A 22,451-nucleotide genomic window follows, 5' to 3' on the forward strand; every position below is an offset into this window, starting at 1 on the left:
ATACACAGAACTTTGTTGTCAATACAAAATTCTTCTAATTGAGGCTTTCCTAATTAAAAGAAGGTTTAAGATTTAAAGGAAATAGCCAGATATAAAATTTAGGTAATCATTGGAATTTATATGCAATCCTTATTTTCTTAAATTTCTAGTGGAAAAATGGCTAGTCACCCCAAAGGCATCAAAATGCCAAAACATAAACTATGGTGTCACAATAATGTGCCTGAAGACATGATTTTTTTTGTTCTGCTGTTGGATGCTCTGGTGCAAGTGATAGTGAAAAGTGATAAAAGTTGATGACTACACCCCATGAAAGTGGAAAACAAAAATGTACTGTGGAGGAATACTATCAGCCTCACATTCATACATTGCAATAGCAAACTAAATCAATTTGACAACATACCAACAACTCCAAATCCACGGCTCTTTCCGTCTTGGTCTTTACTGATTTCCACGCAGCTAACCTTGCCAGCAATCTTGAAAACATCTTTTAGCATTTTATCGTCAACTTTGTAGTCAAGCTGCAAATACAAATAGAAAGCTATTAAATACCCTATTTATTGCATTAATAAAATCATGACTACACTTATGTATTAATCATTAAATTTAAATTATAACCAACGATATGTAAAATTAAAATACAATAGTAGTATACAGTACAATACAATAGTACGACAAAATAGTACAATTTCCAAATCAATGATACTGTGTAAACTAGTGAAACATTTAGAACAAGAACTTTTAGAACTTTTCATTGCATCAAATTCAGACATATGAAATTACATTTTAATAAATATTTTAAACCATTTCTTAGTCGACTACATATGTTCACCCTCGCATATCTTCCTTCTAGGCAGTTCATGAAACTTTAAAAATTCATATCCAAACTAGTCTATTTTCACTGATAGATTTGTCCTACCTACTGTAGTTTCCTATTTTCTCTGTACATAATGTACATAATATCCCTGTACAACACATAACCAAGGTCATATCTACAATACACCTGACATGGCAATATCAATGCAAAAAAAGTAATACTGCATACTTATAGCTGCCATTTGAAAGAATTAGCACAGCAAATCTTGCTCAAGCAACATTCATGACTGGAACCTGACAACTTTTCAACTGCATCCAAACTATTATATTATACTAATTATTATTTTTACTAGCTCAAACAATACAACACTAATTTCATTCTTGTAATCATTATGTGCCATCATATTTAAAAAAAAAATTATAATGGACAAATGAGTGAACTATTGAATGAAGCAAATCTTTTCATTGCATCAAATTCTGAAATACATTATATGCTTCAAAATGAAATGAAGTCTCATTCAGAATTTGACTTCTCAACTCCCCAAAATATGAAACATTTACAAAATAAAGATGCAAATTCAATTTTTTTTTTTAGTTCTGGACATTTTCAGTAAAAATTCAGCCAATTAGAAAGTTCAAATAACTTGAATAAGTGTGAGCCCCCATATAATTTGGATGAGTGTAGACAGCATTTAAACTAGTACCATATTTATAAAAATTTGCCAATTTTTTTAAATATCTACAAATTTATTTGATAAACCAACAACTTCAGTCATTTCTTCTGTAACTCTTCTTGTCTCGTCCCGAGCCCGTTCAACAACCCGTTGTCTTACTCCCACCTCCCGCTGTAAATATCCTACAATTCCTACCACCATAGTTAACTAACTATACAATTTACCAAAACTTGCATTCTTTAGGAATAAAGATTAAAACATTAGCGGAAAATACTAACAACTCGCAGAAATCACAATGGCCACATCCAGACAAATCAAAACAATGAAACCGGATTGTCATTATAAGTAAATATATAATGTTCTTCAAAATCACTCGAGAAAAAATAGCCATAACCATATGAACTTTGTGCCACACACATTCATGAATATGGAAACAAAATGATAAAAGTTTTATAAATGTCAATACTGTATATACTTACATTTGCCACAAAAACTTTGCTGACTAGAGGTCCAGTAATTCCAAGTGATTCCAAAAACACAGTAGACAGACCATAGGTGTTTCCGTATTTATTTGCAGGAGGTCCACCTAAATCTGCACCGCGAGCAAAGTCACGTCCTCCTCTCATATCCGATTTCATCAGACCTCTATGGCGGTCTCTATCTGATTCAAACTCCTGGCGAGCAGCCCCACCCTGCAAAATTAAAATAATTAATATTAACATTTAACAGTGTACAGAAAATTACCAGGAACTTTTCAGATCTTCACTTAAAAAACAATATTCAAGGTAGCAGTAGCTCATTATTGAAGAATTCCATTCCATACATACTTGAACCTTATAATGCTTTCATATTTTCATATGCTTTTAAGACTTCTACCAAACATGGGCATTATTTTCACAAAATTGCCACACACCTTAATTGAACACAGACTTTTAAAAGCTTAAAATTTATCTACAACTATTTCTAGACTTTTCTTTGTTAATGTAATACAGTACTTACCAGCTGACTCCAAACCATCCAAATATCTCTCTTCCCCCTCACCCCCCCCCCCCCTCTAAGCCTCAAAACAATAAATAAAAAAAATTACTTCATGAATAATTGTTCTTTAACCACTTACCTCATCAGTATAAAGTATTTTGGAAAATTATGGAACATGCACCTAAATATTCCAAAGAACCATGAACATAATGGCTAACCAATCCAAGAAAGTATCAGACAATTCATTGAGTATTTATTCATTGCTTAACTCGAACGTAAAGAAATTCAACATGAATTAGATTACGTCTGTCCTGATGGGTTACACAAAATGGTAAGATATTGAAAGCAAGTTTATAGCAGTTTATGATACAAAGAGAAAATTGATAACTAGGTAAAGTATAGTATTTGAAATGTTAAGCAATTTTTGTCAGGTTGGTAGAGAAACAGCCAACCCAAACATGACCAAAACTAAAAACAAAAGGAACAATTTTCCAAAGGCCCCCACTACTAGCCACCATGTGTCTGCTGACAAATGAGAAAAATGCCATTTAAGCAACTCCATGTATACCATTTAAGGGTGGGAGCAAACACTGGAAGTAAATGGTGAAACCCTTGGTAAGGGCTCAAGACCACCTTGAAAACAACATACAAGCCACAGGAAATGCATATAATTGAGAAAACTACATATTCCCAACCACAGCAGCAATAGCCAAAGTACTCAGAAGCACAACTCTTCCAAACCTTATGAAGTAATGTCATCTCAGCCAGAATGCATCAACCTCTAAAAAGAGGGGGATACCTCACTATATCCAAAGCTGAGAAGGTCCACTATTTTTTTAGCACACAAGCCTGAAGTCCAAAAGGGATTATGGGATAAAGGGCCTGTATACAATTGACTCAATGGGGTAGAAACCCAGAAAAGGCATGCCTTACAGAGCCCAATAGGCTCAGGAACCTGTACATCAGTTGATTGACAGTTGAGAGACAGGATTGAAGTGCCGACACGTTTAGGACAACTGGAGAAATGTGCTTTATTCATGATTAAACAATTAGGAATAAAGCTTCTATCTAGTAAAAACACATCTGATATACTACTACTATGGATTGTTACCAGAATTATTTGTATAATTTTGGATGTAACGAATTTCTATGAAATGCATTCCTATATTATCCAACTGATTTGTGGATAAGACTTTATTAGTCTTTTTGGCATCTCACTTTCCAGGATCACATTCCAGATGTAAATGGAGCATAAAATTGAAATATGTATGCCCAACTACTTGGACTGGCCGATCTCGCTTCTTGCAGGTCGGTGTTCAATCCCCAACCGTCCGAGTGGTTGGGCACCATTCCTTCTCCCGTCCCGTCCCAAATCCTTATCTTGACCCTCTTCCCAGTGCTATATAGTCGTAATGGCTTGGTGCTTTTCCCTCTGATAGTTCCCTTCCCTTCAATGTTGTACAATTTGTATTAGTCAAAATCATCTATGCAAAAATAGTTTGCTGCTTATTTTATTCATCATTATAAAGTGATGCTGTGGCCCAGACTTTCACAGCTGTGCTGTAAGCTCCTACATATGTCAGCCTTGATTGCTCTGGCAGTACCGTGATTCTCACAGCTGGAAAGGATGCCGCAGTTTTTTATGGCTAATGTGTACTGGAGTCCTGATAAACACAATGTGAGCTGCGTGCACCTCCCCTTCCCCATGATATCAGTGTGTACAGTAGTTAAATAATTTCACATAAATGTTAATAATTCATTAACTCCTGCACCATGAAGTTGTCACATGAAACAGCCAACTAGGTAAGAACGCAATTTGGTATAAGTCACAAGTAATGCATCACTCACGTCTACCGACCAAATGCTCCCTCCCCCCCCTATTCTTCCAGCATCCTAAAAATTAAGCATAGTGTAGCAGAGCTTATGAGGGAACCAAAGATAACAGGGCAACAACCCATTACTTAGAAGATATTTGCCGACTAAATATTTTGATGCGTTGCCAATTTTGAATAAAAAAACTTGTCTTTTTATGCCAATCTGCCCCAAGCAATAAGTCAGCTAGGCCAATGCATGCCAACATCCTAACCCCCACCACTCACCAGCTAGCTAAGCTAATACCTGTCAATGCCCCCTGCCCTAACCTGCCAGACTGTGTATGCTTGCCAGCCCCTCCCCACCCCACCAGCCTCATGGCCAATGCTCACCCACCCCACCAGCCACATGGCCAATGCTCACCCACCCCACCAGCCACATGGCCAATGCTCACCCACCCCACCAGCCACATGGCCAATGCTCACCCACCCCACCAGCCACATGGCCAATGCTCACCCACCCCACCAGCCACATGGCCAATGCTCACCCACCCCACCAGCCACATGGCCAATGCTCACCCACCCCACCAGCCACATGGCCAATGCTCACCCACCCCACCAGCCACATGGCCAATGCATGTTAACACACTCGCTAGGCACACGAAGTAAAAAAACCCACCCACATTCCCCTCATCAGTTTAAGTAGGAACAAAAATTTATACCTCATGTAAAATTTGGGAAGAATACATTTTCTATACAATACTGACAATTTTAATTTATATTTTCTTAAAAATAGCACTATTTAAAATTTTGATTTACCTAACATGAAATGTCAAGATTATTACTCATGTTAAAAACTCTCCTTAACCACAATATCCCCTTTTGTAAGATTAAATTTGTAAACTGCATGCCTGTCTTCCTTCAATGCCTAAATATTAGAATAGATAACACCCAATGCAGTTTTTGCTTCCTTCACATCAGCTTCAGCTTTTATTATTATTACTGCCAACTGAGGCAGGCATCCATCATAAACCAGCCATCAGGAAGAAAAACTGCTTTGAAGTATGAGAGAAACTTTTCTTCCTCACATTTACTGGTGTATGATGGGACATAACCTACACTTCGTTTAAGTTTGTTTGTTGGTGATGCCTCTGAAGTTTCTGTGCACTGGCTAAATGGACTGGGGTAGCATGCTTTAGAGTACTCGGTACTCTTAGTTCCTGCATGCAAATACCGTATTTTCAATCCTTTGTGTTTCCACATATCCAAAAGGAGCCCTACATAAATATAATAGGAACAAGTCATATACCAGCTATTGTGAGGAAGATATTAAAAGGTCTCATACTCCAAATCATTTCTCTTCTTCCTTACCCTTCTGTTTCCAGGCCGATTCTGCGAGAGTGGTAAGTCATCTGCTTTCTGCAAAGATTTAGATGTGTTACACTTAGAAACTCACTGGTTATAGTTATTGCACTACAATACCGACTAAAACCTCAGATTTAGGTGTCCTATTAGGTACTTTGGGTTTGAAAATTACCATCCCTTATCCTACCAATTTCTCAAAAGGACAAAGGAAAAGTACCACAAGTATTACAAAAATAAATTTTACTCCCAGAATGAATTAACTTTCCATTGAACAAATTTATGCAATCTTAAACTTTCACAATCACACAATTACATTCACTTCTACATAAAATAATCCCCAAAGTAAAAAAAAAAACACGTTACTTTAAAATGAATAACAAGGACAAAATATATATATAATTTCAAGACTACTAACCCCAAGACATGCAAGCTAAGTATATCCACACACACCCACCTACCTACCTCATGACACCCTTTATGTCTGCCACAACACCAACACCCCTACTTCTACACCAGTAGCCTAACCCCACCTCAACCATCTACAAAAACATAACCCACCACCAAAACATACCCATTGCAACCATCTCTAACACCATCCTAACCCAGGGGATGTTTTAGTAAATGTGTGTTGCAGATGAACCTTCTTGGGTTGGGGGTTATGAATGCAAGAGTGGGGAATAAAGTAGGAATAATAATAGTAATTAATAATTAAAAATAATAATAATATAATTAATAATAATTAATAATAATGATAATTAATGATGATAATAAAAAATTAGAAATATGGAGAGGGTGTGGTAGATGTAGGCACATTCGTGGGACTGTGATCTTCCTGCAGCACTTTCCAGTTTTCTGTTGTTGCATTAATTTTATCTTCAAACTTTGGCATACTCAAGCTCATGCCCTACTTTGAATAATGGAACTTTCTTTCCTTCTTCCCGATTTCAAAGAGCTCAGTGAGGAGTGGCTATGGTCATTTGTGCTTGACTATCAGTGACTAGTGAGGAATATTCCTCTATACTGCCTCCTAGCCTTTGGCACCTAGGGTATATTTTTAATTGACACAGTTCAGTTTTCATACAGTATGGCACCCAAGAATACCTTAACATTCTTGAAAACATTTCCAGCACCGACTGATGTTATCTTATTCCATTACTAGAATGAAGAGGCTCATACCAGCCATTGTCATGGTCCACACAATATCATTCCCCTCTCAATATCATCATTTACATTCCAACATACAATGCTTTGAAACAACTTACAGTTTTAGCACCCACCACCACCTCACTTGTTACAGCTGTGTACAACTGTTTGCAAAAGAGAACCTTCTAATATTTTTTGGCAGCTTTGCCCGAATATATCTGAATACAACCTTAAGGTTGCATTTTTCACGAATTCCCATCAATTTTGTTAATTCCTGTTACTATTTGCATGTAGTGATCAAATGTCCTCTTTTTCTTATATCTTCCAGCTTTGGCAAATTTAACACCTCTAGCTTCTCATAGGTCCTGTTCTAAGTTCTGTAAGCCTTTTAGTAGCACGTCCGCACCTTTTCCAGTTTATATGAATCTTGAGATATATGGGGCACCATACAACCCCTCCATTTTCCAATTTTGGTCTCGAGTAATGAACAATTTTAGTATTTCACTGTACATATAATTCTAAGTGATTCTGAAGTTGGGAAAATGGTGTATGGGCACCTAAGAATGTTCTTCACGTGGTTCTCTAGTAATAGTTAACTATCCTGAACTACACCTAGATCTCATTCTTTGTTCAAAGCCTTTACACAATTTGTAGGTTGTGGCACCTATTTTCTCCTTTTCCACATTCAACATGTGGAATTCAATCATGTTGAATACCATCAACCAAGTGACCTATGCACTTATTCTGTCCAGATCATGAAGGGCACTGTAATTGTGTCTTATCTTCCTTAGTAGAATAGCATCATCAGCAGACCTGTCCATATTCCCTTTGTTAGACCATGTATATATTTGGACAATGAGCATTACACATGCTAGACTCTAATAGAACCCTGTGGTACTCTACTATTAACATTTCTCCAATCTGATACACTGCCTCTGATTAGTACCCCTTATTTGTCAAAACCTTTCAACATCAAAAGTTTTCCCTTCACCCCTCCATAATGTTCTAGCATCCATAAACTCTTGTTTGGGACTGTCAAAGCCATTTTTTTGGTCCAGATAATTGCAGTCAACCCAACCATATTTTTCAGCAAGATCTGTGGCCTAATAAAAACTAAGCTGTTACACAGGATCTTCCAGTTCAAACGCCATACAGGTAGCCTAATTACCTAATTTTTCAGGTATTCTACCAATTTCATTTTAATGATTTTTTCTACTATTTTAATTACCATACTTGTCAATGATACAGGTGATTCAGAGGGATTCCTTTCTTTCTATTTTTGTAGACGAATGATCTTTGTTTTTTTTTCATATTTTAAGATTCCTGTACATAAAGATGTCCGAGAACTTGATGGAAGTGGAAGGCTCAGCTCCGGTGCACATTTGCTCAGCACCCAAGGCGAGACTCCATCTGCACTATCTAAATTTCTTTCTACCTAGCTAATTCAGCATTTTTCTACTTTACCTCTATAGTCGACACTATGTACCATCAACCATCTATGGTTGATGGTACATAGTACATCAAGCAACTATGTTGTTTTCTGCAATCAATATGTGCAAGTGTGCGTGCACCTGCGTTTTTAACAAGGTGCAGATCCCATACCAGTGCTGTATACTTCAGTAATGGTCTCACATAGGCTAAAAGCCTTTCCTTGAATTTTTAAGCGACAATTTCCAGCATGTTACCAGACAGACTTTGCAGCACATCAGAGGATCAACATCCCAGCAACCCAGTCTCTTGAACAGGCCTCCTAGTTGGTGATTTTCAAAATCTGGTCAACCAGACAACCATTTTAAAGACTTGGGAGGTGTTGTAGATTCCTCATGCACTTTTTTGTTGCTCTCCAGTATTATACCTCAAGTCGCTAGCTCTGAATGAATGACCAATTACTCATTTCCTCTGAATGCAGCCACAACAGCTTCACAATTGGTCCCTGTATCTTGTTGCAATATCTTTCAAATAGCTGTTGTTACTACTGTGATGAACTAGTTCCTCATCCTTTACTGCTTACATTTATCAATTGCCAGTACCCTGCACTTCAACCTGCACTATTCTTTTTTTGCAAATTTCCTTGCTATAAATTCCAATATTGCTTTCACTATCTTGCCTCCCAGTTCATTCTACCACTGAATTATCTTGAAGTATGCAGAAGAGAATGGATGATAGGTGGAGGTATTGCTTATGGCAATGATTAATGAATACAAAAATTTGCATGGTACTGAATATACTTGAGCATGATTCCAAGACTTCCAATTATAAATAATAACCTGAACAATTTTTGCTGGAAAAAAAATTAAACTATCACAAAACTGTATTGAACTTAAGGCGAAATACATAACACAGATTATCTCTTGGTATCGGCAGAAATTTTAATGCAACTGCACTCGCTTGTTTATTAGATCTAATCCCTCCCGCCCCCTCTCAAGCCCATTATTAAAACTTCCAAAATCTGACCACAACTATACACAAACCTTTAAAGTTTAGGGCTGATATGCAAAACCATTTACCAAATATAGCATAAATTACAAAAAATTAATTAGGGGGATACCTAACGATGAAATCATAGGGGTATCCACATCCCCCCTTCCCCCCCTGGGGATACCTATAAAAGAGTTACTGTATTAAAAGGCTCTCTTTACTAACCACTGCATTTCTTTATGCAAGTTTACCAACTTGACTTCTATTTCTTATTACTAAAATTGGCTGAAGTCATAATAAGCCTCATTAAAAAACTGATAACATTAAGAAAACCACATTCCAACTGAAGACGATGACAAAATAAATGAAACATTTCCAAGATCTGAAAAGCGTTTAGGATTTATTCCAGATTTGCAAACTGATGTACAGTAGATATCCTGTAAATATCACTGCATAATCAAGGTAAATGCCAGAATATTGGATAACTCAAGCAGACTTGACAACTTGCTACAAATTAAAAAAACAGCTTAAAAGGCTCTCGAGTATTATAACAAATGAACCCAACAAAATGTTACTCATAAAGGTAACATTTTCTTACTGGGTGTAGGCAGGTTATATGCCGGAAATACCAAATGGAAAGCATCTAAATTAGATGCCCATATATTCAACTTCACCACTGAATATCTGAACAATGACAAACTGAAGAATGCACAGCAAATACCATTCCAGATACAGTATTTAACTTTAAAAGACATTTAAACTTTTTCACAAGTGTTACCAAAGCTAATCAATACAACCCAAACAAAATAAGATCTCTACATGCACAACAAAAAGGCACATGTTGCAGGTTGCTCCAAGCAACAGCCTACTGGACCAAGCGCTCATACGTCAAACCTTGCCGGGCTTAGGGAGTAAAACTCACAGAACCCCATCCAGGTACAATCTAAGTGAATATTCAAGCTGTCCTCACACAATGCACTGCAATTGCAGGATTATAGAAAAGCCTCACAATGAGATGAATGCAAGATATATGGGACAAGTCCTGCATTCACTGACCTGTTCTGAATGCACAAGAAAAAATAAAACAAATTCAAAAAAGATTTACCAAAGACATCAGGTACACCGCAAAACCGAGTGAAGAAACTGCTCCCACAGCAGGGAACTATTAATTACAATCAGCTGTTTCACTAGTTTGTAAATTAAGGAAATTTTCAGTTCAAAGTCTTTCCATGAATAAACACTCAACTAAATGAAATTTAATAAATTTAATCAAATTGGAAATAATTTTTTAACACCTTAAAGAACTTCTACAGTACTTTCCTAGCAGCTCCTGAAGGCTAATTTTTCTCAAGAGGCATTATCATTTCTAATCTTTATTATTATTGGGATTTAGACCTTTAGCCAGGTAAATGAACCTGTTAGGATATTCAGTACCGTGTGTTATGCATGCCACACTTTGCAACCAAAAAATATTTATTATAAAAAAATAACCGTGAAGTTAAGCCTTACCTCTTTCACAACTAGCTTGCGGCCCTTCAGCTCATATCTGTGCATGATCTCCACAGCCTTTGCCACAAGGTCAACAGATTCAAATTCAATTACGGCACATCCTCGAGGGCGGTTGTTTTCATCATTAAACATTTCTACGTATGCCACTTCACCGACTGTCAAAAGAATAAATTTAATTACTCAATTCAAAACAATAATAGTTGTACAATCAAGTTAATTTGCCCTTTTTACACATTAAATATATCATTGCAGAATTCATTTAAAAATAAATGAGAAATTGCTGATGAAATTTGAAAACTACACATTAACACAAAAATGCAAAACATTAAAAATCATCCACAACATTCTCAGAACTAAAAATCAAAATTAATGAACTTAAAACTTTACCTTCTTTGCGGAAAAGATCTTTTAGGTCTTGCCACTTGTACTCGTAAGGAATATTGGAGACATATATGCGAGTCTCTGCTGACCCACGCTTTGAACCACCCCTAAATACAAACAAAAACATTATTAAATCACACATTTTTATCCTAAGATAGATAGATTTGTATCCCTAGGTCAGGGAACAGCAAAATACTAGACCCTGCATAATACTAAGACATAGTACAACATAAGGGTGGGAGGTGGTGGTCCTGTATTTTGCAGGGAGGGTAGAGGCAGTGCTATGTATTTATTAACCAAAACATGTTTAATATACTAATACAGTACACACAAAAAAACACAGCCGTAGTAGGAACATCAAGAGTGATGTCACCATAGATCACCACCACCTGCATGACACTCCAAACAAATAGCATTTTCCATTATAATTTGTAATTACATATCAAACTAAATAACAGGTGTTAATAATGTCTAATTTATAATAACAGCAATACCCAAGTAAGTTACATTTTCTGTTTAAAGGTATTAAATAGCATGATGCCAATAGAAGAACAAAAGGAAGCAAGGCAAGCTTCAGCGATTTCCCCAAAGCTTCCCTACATTTGAGAATGAAGCCCACCATGTCATGTATACGAAGTTAGAAGAAAATACTAACTACCACTTTGTGTACTGGTGGCATAATCGATTCAATTTTTCTCAAAAGAACAATTTATTTTGGTTACTCATGAACCAATTTTCATGACCTTTACACACGTTCTTCGTATTGAGGTACAATTTAAATTCATTAAATTCAATCTTTTTAAACCCCGCCTACCTCGTTTCCTTTTGAGTTACAATGCTGAAATGAGCTGGAGGTTCATGTTATAGGTTAGATTTTGTAGATAAAGTTTCATAAAAATCTTAACTTTTCGAAAGTTAGTCAAAGAATGAAGAAATTTAGATCGCTTAAGAAAACATCTTTGTTATGTTGCTGGAAATTTGCTGTTAGCAGATTGAGATTTTGGAGTTCTATACACAGCTTAGGCTTCTCTTAAGAATACTTTCAGGTCAATATAAAAATAAACCAAAGACAACAATGGCAGTAAGCGAGTAGACCACCACTTTCCAGGTCAACCAGCACTCATTCAGGCTGGAAGGCCCCTTTACTTTCTGGATCAGTGAGTGATGAGGCATAACCCTTTTGTCATATCTAGCCCCCCCCCCTCCCTCAAGCAATACTTTTATGCCATTCTTTGATCCTCTTTCAGTTTACATTAAAACTTTGTCCAACATGATTTTTTTTCAATTTTACATTTTTGAACACTGCTAGTACAGCAAATTTATTTATATTTAATACCAAATGTGCAGTTAGTGATGTGGAAAAACTTGCCAACTCTTTAGTGCTGCACTATAACAGTAATTTAACTGCATTTTGCTACCAAGATCAGCCCTAGCTAAACAAAAAATTAAAAACACGGAGGTTTTGTATTTCAGGATAAAGTACATTATATATACAAATATTTTATATATTGCTCTAAATATGCAAAACATTGTTATCATTTGCTATAAGAAAACTTGACATTTCACTCAAATCCAAATCTACTTCAAAACATGATCTGGATTCTGAAGGTGCCTTTGAACATTGTTTTGGAACACTTTTATGGCCTGGCAGAGTTAATTGGAGCCCATGTATAGAAAATGGACTCAAGCTTATAATATTCTTCCAAATGAAAATTATAAATGTTTAATGGTGCCCCTATAAAAAGGTCAACATGTTTATAAATGTAACAGAAAATAATATTTGGCTTAGACCAAAAGGAGAACACCTGGATCACAAGTGAAAGAGTAATAGTTATTGAAAGGCAAGTACAGTATGTGCAGATAATTTATTGTTCTTTGCAGAGAGAAAGCATATTAAACTGTATAAAAAGGGAAGAGGGCTGAATAGTGCAAGCAGTGAGAAAAAGTTGCTTAAAGTTTGTGGGATGTGTATGCTGAAGTGACACTGAAGTATTTCAGTGTATGAGAGGTGTTATGAGTAATGGGGGATGAGGGAATGTCATGCAGTGGTACAAATAGTAAAGCTCAATGAACGCAGGTGACAAGACATATGCCCAAGACGGTCTAGTATTTCCAAAGTGAAGGATCTTACCATGAGAAAGCAGTATGAGGAACAATATGAAAAGGATGAGATGTTAAGGGGGCTTCCAAAAAAAAATTAAAGGTTTGTGTGATGATAGCCTGATAAATAATTCTACTGTGGTCATGCCCTGATGGGAGTTCACAAGGAAGTTAATAGCATTTTAATAAGCTAATTAACTATTGCAGTTGTAAATTTGTTTAATTTTATATATTTCCTACCTCGATCTTTCTGGTCTTCTACTGCGATCCATGCGACGACTGCGGTCACGATCGCCACTACGATCATTTTCCCCATCCATGTCACGGCTGTCATCATCAGCAGGGGAACGAGACCTGTAAAAACACATTAACGATTGCAATCACTCCAACCTGATATTAATATTCTGTGCAGTTTGGAATAATGAACCCTTACCTAACCAATGGGTTGTGGATATGCTGGACAAAGGCCTATGACATACTGCACTACTATACTAGAATACATACAGCCAAGCTATTTAGCTACAGCATTGCCTTTATATTCGTATCAAACAGTAGTGCAGCAGTGCTCCAACAGCCAGTACCCAACACAGGACACGCAGTCTTATGTTAGATAAGGGTAAATGATCCAGACAAATTCAAGAAAACCCAGCTTTCAAAACAAAGTGAATCATATCCCTCCCCTAAGGGAGAATAATGTCAGATCCAGTGAATTACAATGCAAAATAAACGAGACAACCAAGCAAAAAAAGAAACCTATTGAAGTTTTGGCACCAGATACCAGTGTGGAGCCAATATGAATTTAGTAGTCAGACCAAGGGCAACAATGCAATGCAGAACCTGCCAAAAATATGCATAGGGTATGTCAAAAGGAGCACAGTTATGGCCACCAAACAATACAGAATTATTCCAATTACAGTACTGGTAAATGTGTCCAAAATTAGGAAATTTCTCCACCCACAACAAACAGCTCACTAAAGAGAAAAGGCATTAAGGCAAGACTGTCAAGCATTTTGTATCAAACAGGCAAATACAAACCAAATGGCTATTCTGGAAATGGCCACAACCCTACTCATGTTTGTTTAGCAAGTGGAAGACTGGCAAGAAATATAAAGGTCTTATACCAACACCATGGTACCCCCACTACGAACGTAACACCACAACAAAAATGTCAACAATTATAATATTCATATTTACCAACACAAGACATTAACACATGCAGAATAAAATCCACTTATAAGTGCCTTCCTTCATGAGGCAAATGCAGTGTTTGCAGCATTGATTAAAACTTAAGCAAAGGACTATCACAGTTTAACATGGATAACAATACAATCGTTTTAGACGTGATGGAAAACACAGGTTACAGAGTGGGGTCAGCCTATACACTAAAGACATACTCATCTGCACTGAGCTGCTAAACACCATAAATATGGTGGAACTACAGATAATCAAAACCCAAAATATAGTTATTAACTTTATATATACTGGCAAGTCATCAGACAAAAGTCTTCAAGCATTTAAAAATAAAAGAAAGTTTAATACTACTTAGAAACCGTGCAAATCCATCTCCCAACATGATCATGTGCAATGACTCCACTTTACAGCGCCTAAATTAGAAAATGTATCTAGTACCAATAAATCAAGAGAATCCCAGTACAGGGTAGTTAAAATGAAGTTACAGTACTTTATCAAAGTATAAAAGACATTAAACTCTCAGAACCTTATCCAGGTACAATTCAGTGCCTTAAATGGCTATTAAGGCTGCTAAACTTTTCTTGCTCTAGAAAGAGTAAAAACCAACCAGAAAATATCCTAGACATTTTCACAAATAATGTTTAATAATGATTAACTGATAAACAATAAGGAATTCGTGTTATTCAAATTACAACCTAATCGAAGTTTAGACATGCACAGGCAAAGATCTGCTCAGCGTGTCTCCAATTCACAAAAACAATTTACCAATTAAATTCAATAACTTAACTGGGAACTAATTAACTATGACCTCACAAACAAGCTGGAGCAATTGGATAATGCAAACCCAAGTCAGTAAAGTGAATAGGTAGTGACAATATGCTTAACAAAGACATGTACCACTAAGGAGAGAAATAGATGCAAATTGGCATCAGAACAGCCTTCACTTTGAAGGCAAAGAAAAATAACTACTCAATCACCCATCCCCCCCCCTCTTCCAAGAACAAGAAAGGCAATTTAGGGAAAGAACACATCAAACTAAAACTAAGAATTGCACATTTCTTCTATGCAGAGCCAGAGCAAAACCCACATACAGTATTAGACCAATGCATAAGGGAGAACATGGCAGAATGACTCGCTTAACACACTGAAGACTGAAAACCAAAATAAATTCAAGTACTGTACATAACAACCGAAACTTTTATCGCCCTAAACCCTACATAAGGGAAAGGGACATGTACTTCATTAGTAGGTACAGACAGCATGCCTATGGACTTTCAGGCAAACTCTTCGAATACTACATTTATCAATACAAAAATCTAATATCACACACTTTATACTTTGTATGGGAGAAGCCTAGATACCCATATCATTCCCAAAACTTAAAGCAGCCGCTGTGCGCCGCTCGACACGCACGCCGGCAGCCGCTGTGCACCGCTCGACACGCACGCCTGGCAGCCGAGACGCGCCGCTCGACACGCACGCCTGGCAGCCGAGACGCGCCGCTCGACACACACGCCTGGCAGCCGAGACGCGCCGCTCGACACACACGCCTGGCAGCCGAGACGCGCCGCTCGACACACACGCCTGGCAGCCGAGACGCGCCGCTCGACACACACGCCAGGCAGCAGACGAGAGCCGCTCGACACACACGCCAGGCAGCAGACGAGAGCCGCTCGACACACACGCCAGGCAGCAGACGAGAGCCGCTCGACACACACGCCAGGCAGCAGACGAGAGCCGCTCGACACACGCGCCAGGCAGCAGACGAGAGCCGCTCGACACACGCGCCAGGCAGCAGACGAGAGCCGCTCGACACACGCGCCAGGCAGCAGACGAGAGCCGCTCGACACACCAGGCAGCAGACGAGAGCCGCTCGACACACCAGGCAGCAGAGACGCACCGCTCGACATACCAGGCAGCAGAGACGCACCGCTCAACACACCAGGCAGCAGAGACGCACTGCTCATCACACCAGGCAGCAGAGATGCGCCACCCAACACACCAGGCAGCAGAGATGCGCCACCCAACAAACCAGGCAGCAGAGATGCGCCACCCAACAAACCAGGCAGCAGAGATGCGCCACTCAACAAACCAGGCAGCAGAGATGCGCCACTCAACAAACCAGGCAGCAGAGATGCGCCACCCAACACACCAGGCAGCAGAGACGCACTGCTCATCACACCAGGCAGCAGAGATGCGCCACCCAACACACCAGGCAGCAGAGATGCGCCACCCAACAAACCAGGCAGCAGAGATGCGCCACCCAACAAACCAGGCAGCAGAGTTGCGCCACTCAACAAACCAGGCAGCAGAGATGCGCCACCCAACAAACCAGGCAGCAGAGATGCGCCACTCAACAAACCAGGCAGCAGAGATGCGCCACCCAACAAACCAGGCAGCAGAGATGCGCCACTCAACAAACCAGGCAGCAGAGATGCGCCACTCAACAAACCAGGCAGCAGAGATGCGCCACTCAACAAACCAGGCAGCAGAGAAAAATATTTTACTGAGCACTATTACAAATATCTTTGTGCTAAAAAGTTAGTCCAAATCACATGTTAATCTAAATCTACAAAGCCCTGTCAACATTGGTTTAAAGATCGCTCATGCCCCTCTTTAAGTGTTACATGACAACCTTGATTGGAAAAACAAGATGCTGTTGTAACATACAATGACTGCAAAATCTTTTATCAAATGTTAACAGTAATTATATACTTAACCCTTACACTGCTCCAACCACTGTATGCACTTTCCACTTGTGCACATATCACGTGATTCCACACCCACCAATTGGTTAACTTTTTAACACCACAATGTATTACTTTTAAATAGCTGAGCAGTCTAAGGTTAATGTGCACAAGAAAAAGAAAGAATAACTGGCAAACCAGGAAGAGTGCCCTTCTCATTTATTGAAGAACCAAAAAATAAAAAAAGTAAAATATGAGTCATCCACTGACTAAATGAGTTCTGGACTTGCTCTCAGTATTTTTGTAATATTGACAGACAAATTGTACAAATCCTATTGTACCATAAGCAGCTTTTGTACCATACCAGCTCTTGCCTAGAGCTTGTACCATACCAGCTCTTGCAGATAGCACTGAATTTTTAGGAATAGAAACTAGACACTGCAAACCTTTAAATTTATGTAAACCAGGTTTTTCAAGGGGCCACCCAAAACAATATACGTATCTAAAAAAAACACATGCAAGACTCAATACAGCCACACCATTAGAAGAAAAATATGCCAAATAAATGTTTGAAACCAAGATACCAAACCAGGTATTGTGTTTTTAAATCACTTGTGCAATGCAATGTTGAGTGGATTATTATTGCACACTAACAACTCCATTCAGAGCTGGAAAAATTGCTGAAGAATGTGCCAAAAACATTTACTGCCCAAATACCTTCAACATAAATCATTTCAAATTGTACACCCAAAGCATAGGCGAGATACAGTATGTTGCAATTTGCAAAAAACAAGACTAGATGGTCTTTTTTTTTCTTTCTTTTTTAACACCAGCATTTATTGGCATATGCTCGCCTTCCTCATATCAGCTCAATAAAATGCTGTCTAGTGTATTTATCAGTTTCACTATCACCCATGATTGCCACTATTACCAAACATTTCCTCCTGATTAAAAATACCCAAAAAAAAGCAATCTTGGCTCCAACTTCTATTATATCATATTCATCCCTAGAAATTCTGGTGTTTGGTTGGGCATTGCAATGGACCGTTACCACTATTTTTATGTCCCCCACCTGTTGCCTGAAAAATGAAGCAGGAAGAAGAAGCAGAAAGTAAGTAGATGAAGATAAATAATTACTTTAACATGAAATTCTAGGGACCACTAGTAGCCAAGCCTTGGCATCAAAGCAGAGTTTGTCAAATATCATTAGGTTAGGAAAAGTTTTAATCACTTTTGTTGCTACTTGCTAACGGGCACATTTTAAAATTCTGATTTAATGTTAAATATTTTATGTACAATATTAAGTCCTCCATTTCAATGCGTTTTACACTACAGTACACACTCAAAAAGCCAGATCACGGTTCCACATCTGATACAGATTTCCAATTGCCTCATTTTTGGCAATCAATAAATTTACAATTTTTCTTATAGCAAATGATACAATGTGTATGCATATTTAGACAAATATACAAAAACCGATTTCGGTATATTTGTAATGAGTAATGTACTTTATTTTCTGTAACTTACCTTTTCTTTGTAGCACAACAGGCTGGTCTTGGTAACCCATAGGCAAGTGCAGCCACCCTCCACTAGCTTTGAAGCCTTAAATGCCTATGATATGTGAGCCACTTTCTGGTACAGAGTGAACGTGTGGGCAACCACCTGATGCCTCCACATTGTACAATGTTGCGTGAACCTTACACAGCATCATGCAGCTGCTTATATTTAATTGGTATTCTTTGCATTGCTATTCTTCCTACCACCACTATTCTCCTTGCTAACTCACTTCCTATTTTTTTTACATGTAAGTACTTAAGCCAAAGCCATAATCCTCTCCGAATCACTTGCTTTCTACTTTACAATTTATGTTCTCCGTTAACTGAATTTTTATACTGTACACAAGTTCTTTTTACCCTCAACTGCTCCACCCTCACTGGATGTAATCATTTCAACTTATAAACTAATTACATATTCAAAGTAATTGGTGAAAATATGTAGCAAGAGGTCAGACTATGAACGGCGCAGAAAACACATAGGTGGATTACGCATGCATTCTCAATAGGTTCACAAAATGCAAAACTAAATTTATATTACAAAATTAGTAATTACACACACACACACACACACACAAAAACACACACACACACAAAAACACACACACACAAAAACACACACACACAAAAACACTTCAGATATGAACAAAATAATGAGCAAGACATGTACAAAAAATATCAAAATTATTTAATGAAAATTTGTTTAGAAATATAAATTTAGAGTTAGCAGATTTTTTTTGTTTAAAGTGAATTATATAGAAAATTGAAAAATGTGAAAGATCTATGCACAGCCACACCTTATTTAACCCAACTGGTATGTTCATGCTTCACCAGTATGTTGGAACTATCAGGGTAATGTCCATTTACAATATCAATGTTAGTTAACATCAATAATTTAGCCAAATAACTTATGATCAGTCAAGTCAACCTCATAGATACAATGAGGTAGCAGAATTTGCTGCAGCTGAACAATATTTTTTGGGCCATTATATGCACACAGACCTGGCACCAGATTCACGAAGCAGTTACGCAAGTACTTACGAACCTGTACATCTTTTCTCAATCTTAGGCGGCTTTGTTTACAATTATCAAACAGTTAATGAGCCCCAAAGCACCCGGAGGCTGTTTATAACAATAACAACTGTTGATTGGGAAGTTTTCAAGCTTGTAAACCATTTAATAAAATGTAACCAAAGCCGTCAAAGATTGAGGCATGATGTACATGTTTGTAAGTGCCTGTGTTAACTGCTTCGTGAATCTGGCGCCTGTACACCTATCCCTATTTCATAGGGTTATAGGTGCTGAACTTATAGTTCAGCACCTATAACAAAATATAAAGCTATATCAGGGACACTGCTGTACAGAATAATGTAGCAAACCATGTGCTTTTCACCTGAAAAAGAAAAATTAATGAAAGTGTACAGAACACCTCGAGCAATGCTGCCTAGCACACCAGATTGTTTAATACTAGAAATATACTAGTTACGCAACTAAACTAAACAACCAATCACCACCTATCTGATCAGTACCATAGATTTACAGTACAATATATAGTAAAGCTTGTTATAATTAGTGTACAAATACAAACATGCACCCACCATGACTTTTATATGTATTTTACTTTTATATGTATTAAACCTACGAATATTATATCTGAAGGCGCCTCCCCCCCCCCCCCTTTTTTTTTGTTTTAGAGGATCCCAGCAGAGCGACCTTTAATGCCACAGTTAATAGGTCATACGACAAAACCAAAATATAGAAATGCTCGTGGGTTGCAGTTTTGCGAACCAGAGTTTTGAACATTTCGTCACAAATTATATTTTATAGAAAACCCATTATGTAGGAACCAATTACCGCGTTAACAAAAGTAGGACCCCTCGATTGTTTCAAGATAAGTTAAGATATATATATGGACGAGATTGGGTGGATATAAATGAGCTGCCTCGTATGGGCCAATAGGCCTTCTGCACGTACCGTCATTTTTATTTCTTATATTTTTATAACTGTTAGTACACCCCACACACCATATAATACTTCAAACAGCCTAATGCTTATCAATGGTCAGACACTGACCAAACTATGAAAGCTGCATGAAAGCCTTCTTGTCCCCGTGTGAAGGATTGTATGAAAAAATTGTTGCCGATGATACGAAAATCGGTAGGGAAATTAATTCGGAGGAGGACTCACTATCACTTCAAGTTGATCTAGATAGGGTTTTGAAATGGTCAAAGGATTGGCAGATGCAGTTTAATGCTGATAAATGTAAAGTTCTGAGGTTAGGTAATGATGATAGAGTTACAAGATACGAGCTAGATGGTGTTGTGATTGCGAAGTCGGATTGCGAAAGGGATCTGGGAGTTATGATTAGTAAGAATTTAAAACAAAAGGATCAATGCATAAATGTTCGTAATAAGGCAAATCGGACACTTGGATTTATTAATCGCAGCGTTAGTAACAAGACACCTGGTGTGGTTCTCAAGCTATATCTTGCTCTAGTTAGGCCCCATTTAGATTATGCAGTTCAGTTTTGGTCGCCATATTATAGAATGGATATAAATTCACTTGAACGTGTCCAGCGTAGGATGACTAAGTTAATTCCCCAAATTAGAAATCTTTCATATGAAGAAAGATTAACAAAGCTTAAGTTGCACTCACTGGAAAGGCGAAGAGTTAGGGGTGACATGATAGAGGTTTACAAGTGGATGAATGGACATAACCGGGGGGATATTAATAGGGTATTAAAAGTATCAACACAGGACAGAACACGAAACAATGGGTATAAATTGGATAAGTTTAGATTTAGGAAAGACTTGGGTAAATACTGGTTCAGTAACAGGGTTGTTGATTTGTGGAACCAATTGCCGCGTAACATTGTGGAGGTGGGGTCCCTCGATTGTTTCAAGCACGGGTTGGACAAGTATATGAGTGGGATTGGGTGGTTATAGAATAGGAGCTGCCTCGCATGGGCCAATAGGCCTTCTGCAGTTACCTTTGTTCTTATGTTCTTATGTTCTTATGCAAAGGGTCACAGTTCTGCCGGGGAGGGGAATGTTGTACTCCTTCATTAAGATCAGCCTTGGGCCTATACCGCAGTACTTAGCTGCAGATACTACTGGGGTCTTCTCTACCCGAATATGACATTAATGTACCAGTGTATCAATACAGCATTTACATGTACTTTTAGTACATACAACCCACACCCCTATAGGAGCCGATATTACACTATATCATGGGGGAGAGGGGGGGAATGTTTCATTAAACACAAGCGTCACCTCAAGCACCCATAACAAAGTAAACATTGGAGAAAACATTCCCACCAGCACTCGAAATTGTCTTAATTTGTAAAAAAAAAAGGACATTTTGTGCGGACCAACGCCGTGGGCCTCAAGCCTCACCGCCCCTTTGTCCTACTACACTTATATTTAAACCATTCTCCTCAAAAATCTTTCCTATACACTATTTACATCTAAGTTCAGCCCATATTAATACAACATGTGATTAATTAATAACACCAACCCGTCCGAACTCAATGAGTCACGCTTGGCATCCATTGCACCCGTACCTACGCCGCCGCCATTCAGCTACGAAAACCCGGTTAAATTCCGCCCAAGTTTTCCTGCCATACACTACGAAACTTAAACCCTGCACAAAGCTTGACACAATCTTCACAGCCTCACCTGTCACGCCCGTCAGATTTGAATCCTGAATCTTCAGCCATGGTCACGATGTTTGGAGATGAAATTTTTTGAAGCAGCTTCAACCCTCCAACAGATCAAGTATGGCGGCGTATGCTGGCGTTAGCAAGCATGTAGCCGTCGTGTCCCGATC

The 22,451-nt window shown here is 38.1% G+C and overlaps 1 protein-coding gene across 5 annotated transcripts in view; it reads right to left on the reverse strand.

Moving 5' to 3' along the window:
- rump (heterogeneous nuclear ribonucleoprotein rumpelstiltskin) overlaps positions 1–22,451 on the reverse strand; it is a 54,420-nt gene extending 31,969 nt beyond the window's left edge. For 2 of the 5 annotated variants that reach the window (XR_011225397.1, XM_045759322.2), the window contains exons 1-7: positions 22,301–22,451; positions 13,433–13,546; positions 11,099–11,199; positions 10,712–10,866; positions 5,648–5,695; positions 1,967–2,179; positions 401–518 (exon numbers count right to left, since the gene is read on the reverse strand). Coding sequence is in view for 4 of the 5 variants with exons in the window: in XM_045759322.2 (XP_045615278.1) it covers positions 401–518; positions 1,967–2,179; positions 5,648–5,695; positions 10,712–10,866; positions 11,099–11,199; positions 13,433–13,546; positions 22,301–22,341 (790 nt within the window). In the remaining variant the exon portion in view is untranslated. The remainder of the gene's footprint in view (positions 1–400; positions 519–1,966; positions 2,180–5,647; positions 5,696–10,711; positions 10,867–11,098; positions 11,200–13,432; positions 13,547–22,300) is intronic. The other 3 variants (XM_045759323.2, XM_045759324.2, XM_069316400.1) reach the window with 3 other exon arrangements.

The sequence above is a fragment of the Procambarus clarkii genome, chromosome 83 (assembly GCF_040958095.1).
Source record: "Procambarus clarkii isolate CNS0578487 chromosome 83, FALCON_Pclarkii_2.0, whole genome shotgun sequence".
Lineage (NCBI taxonomy): Eukaryota > Metazoa > Arthropoda > Malacostraca > Decapoda > Cambaridae > Procambarus > Procambarus clarkii.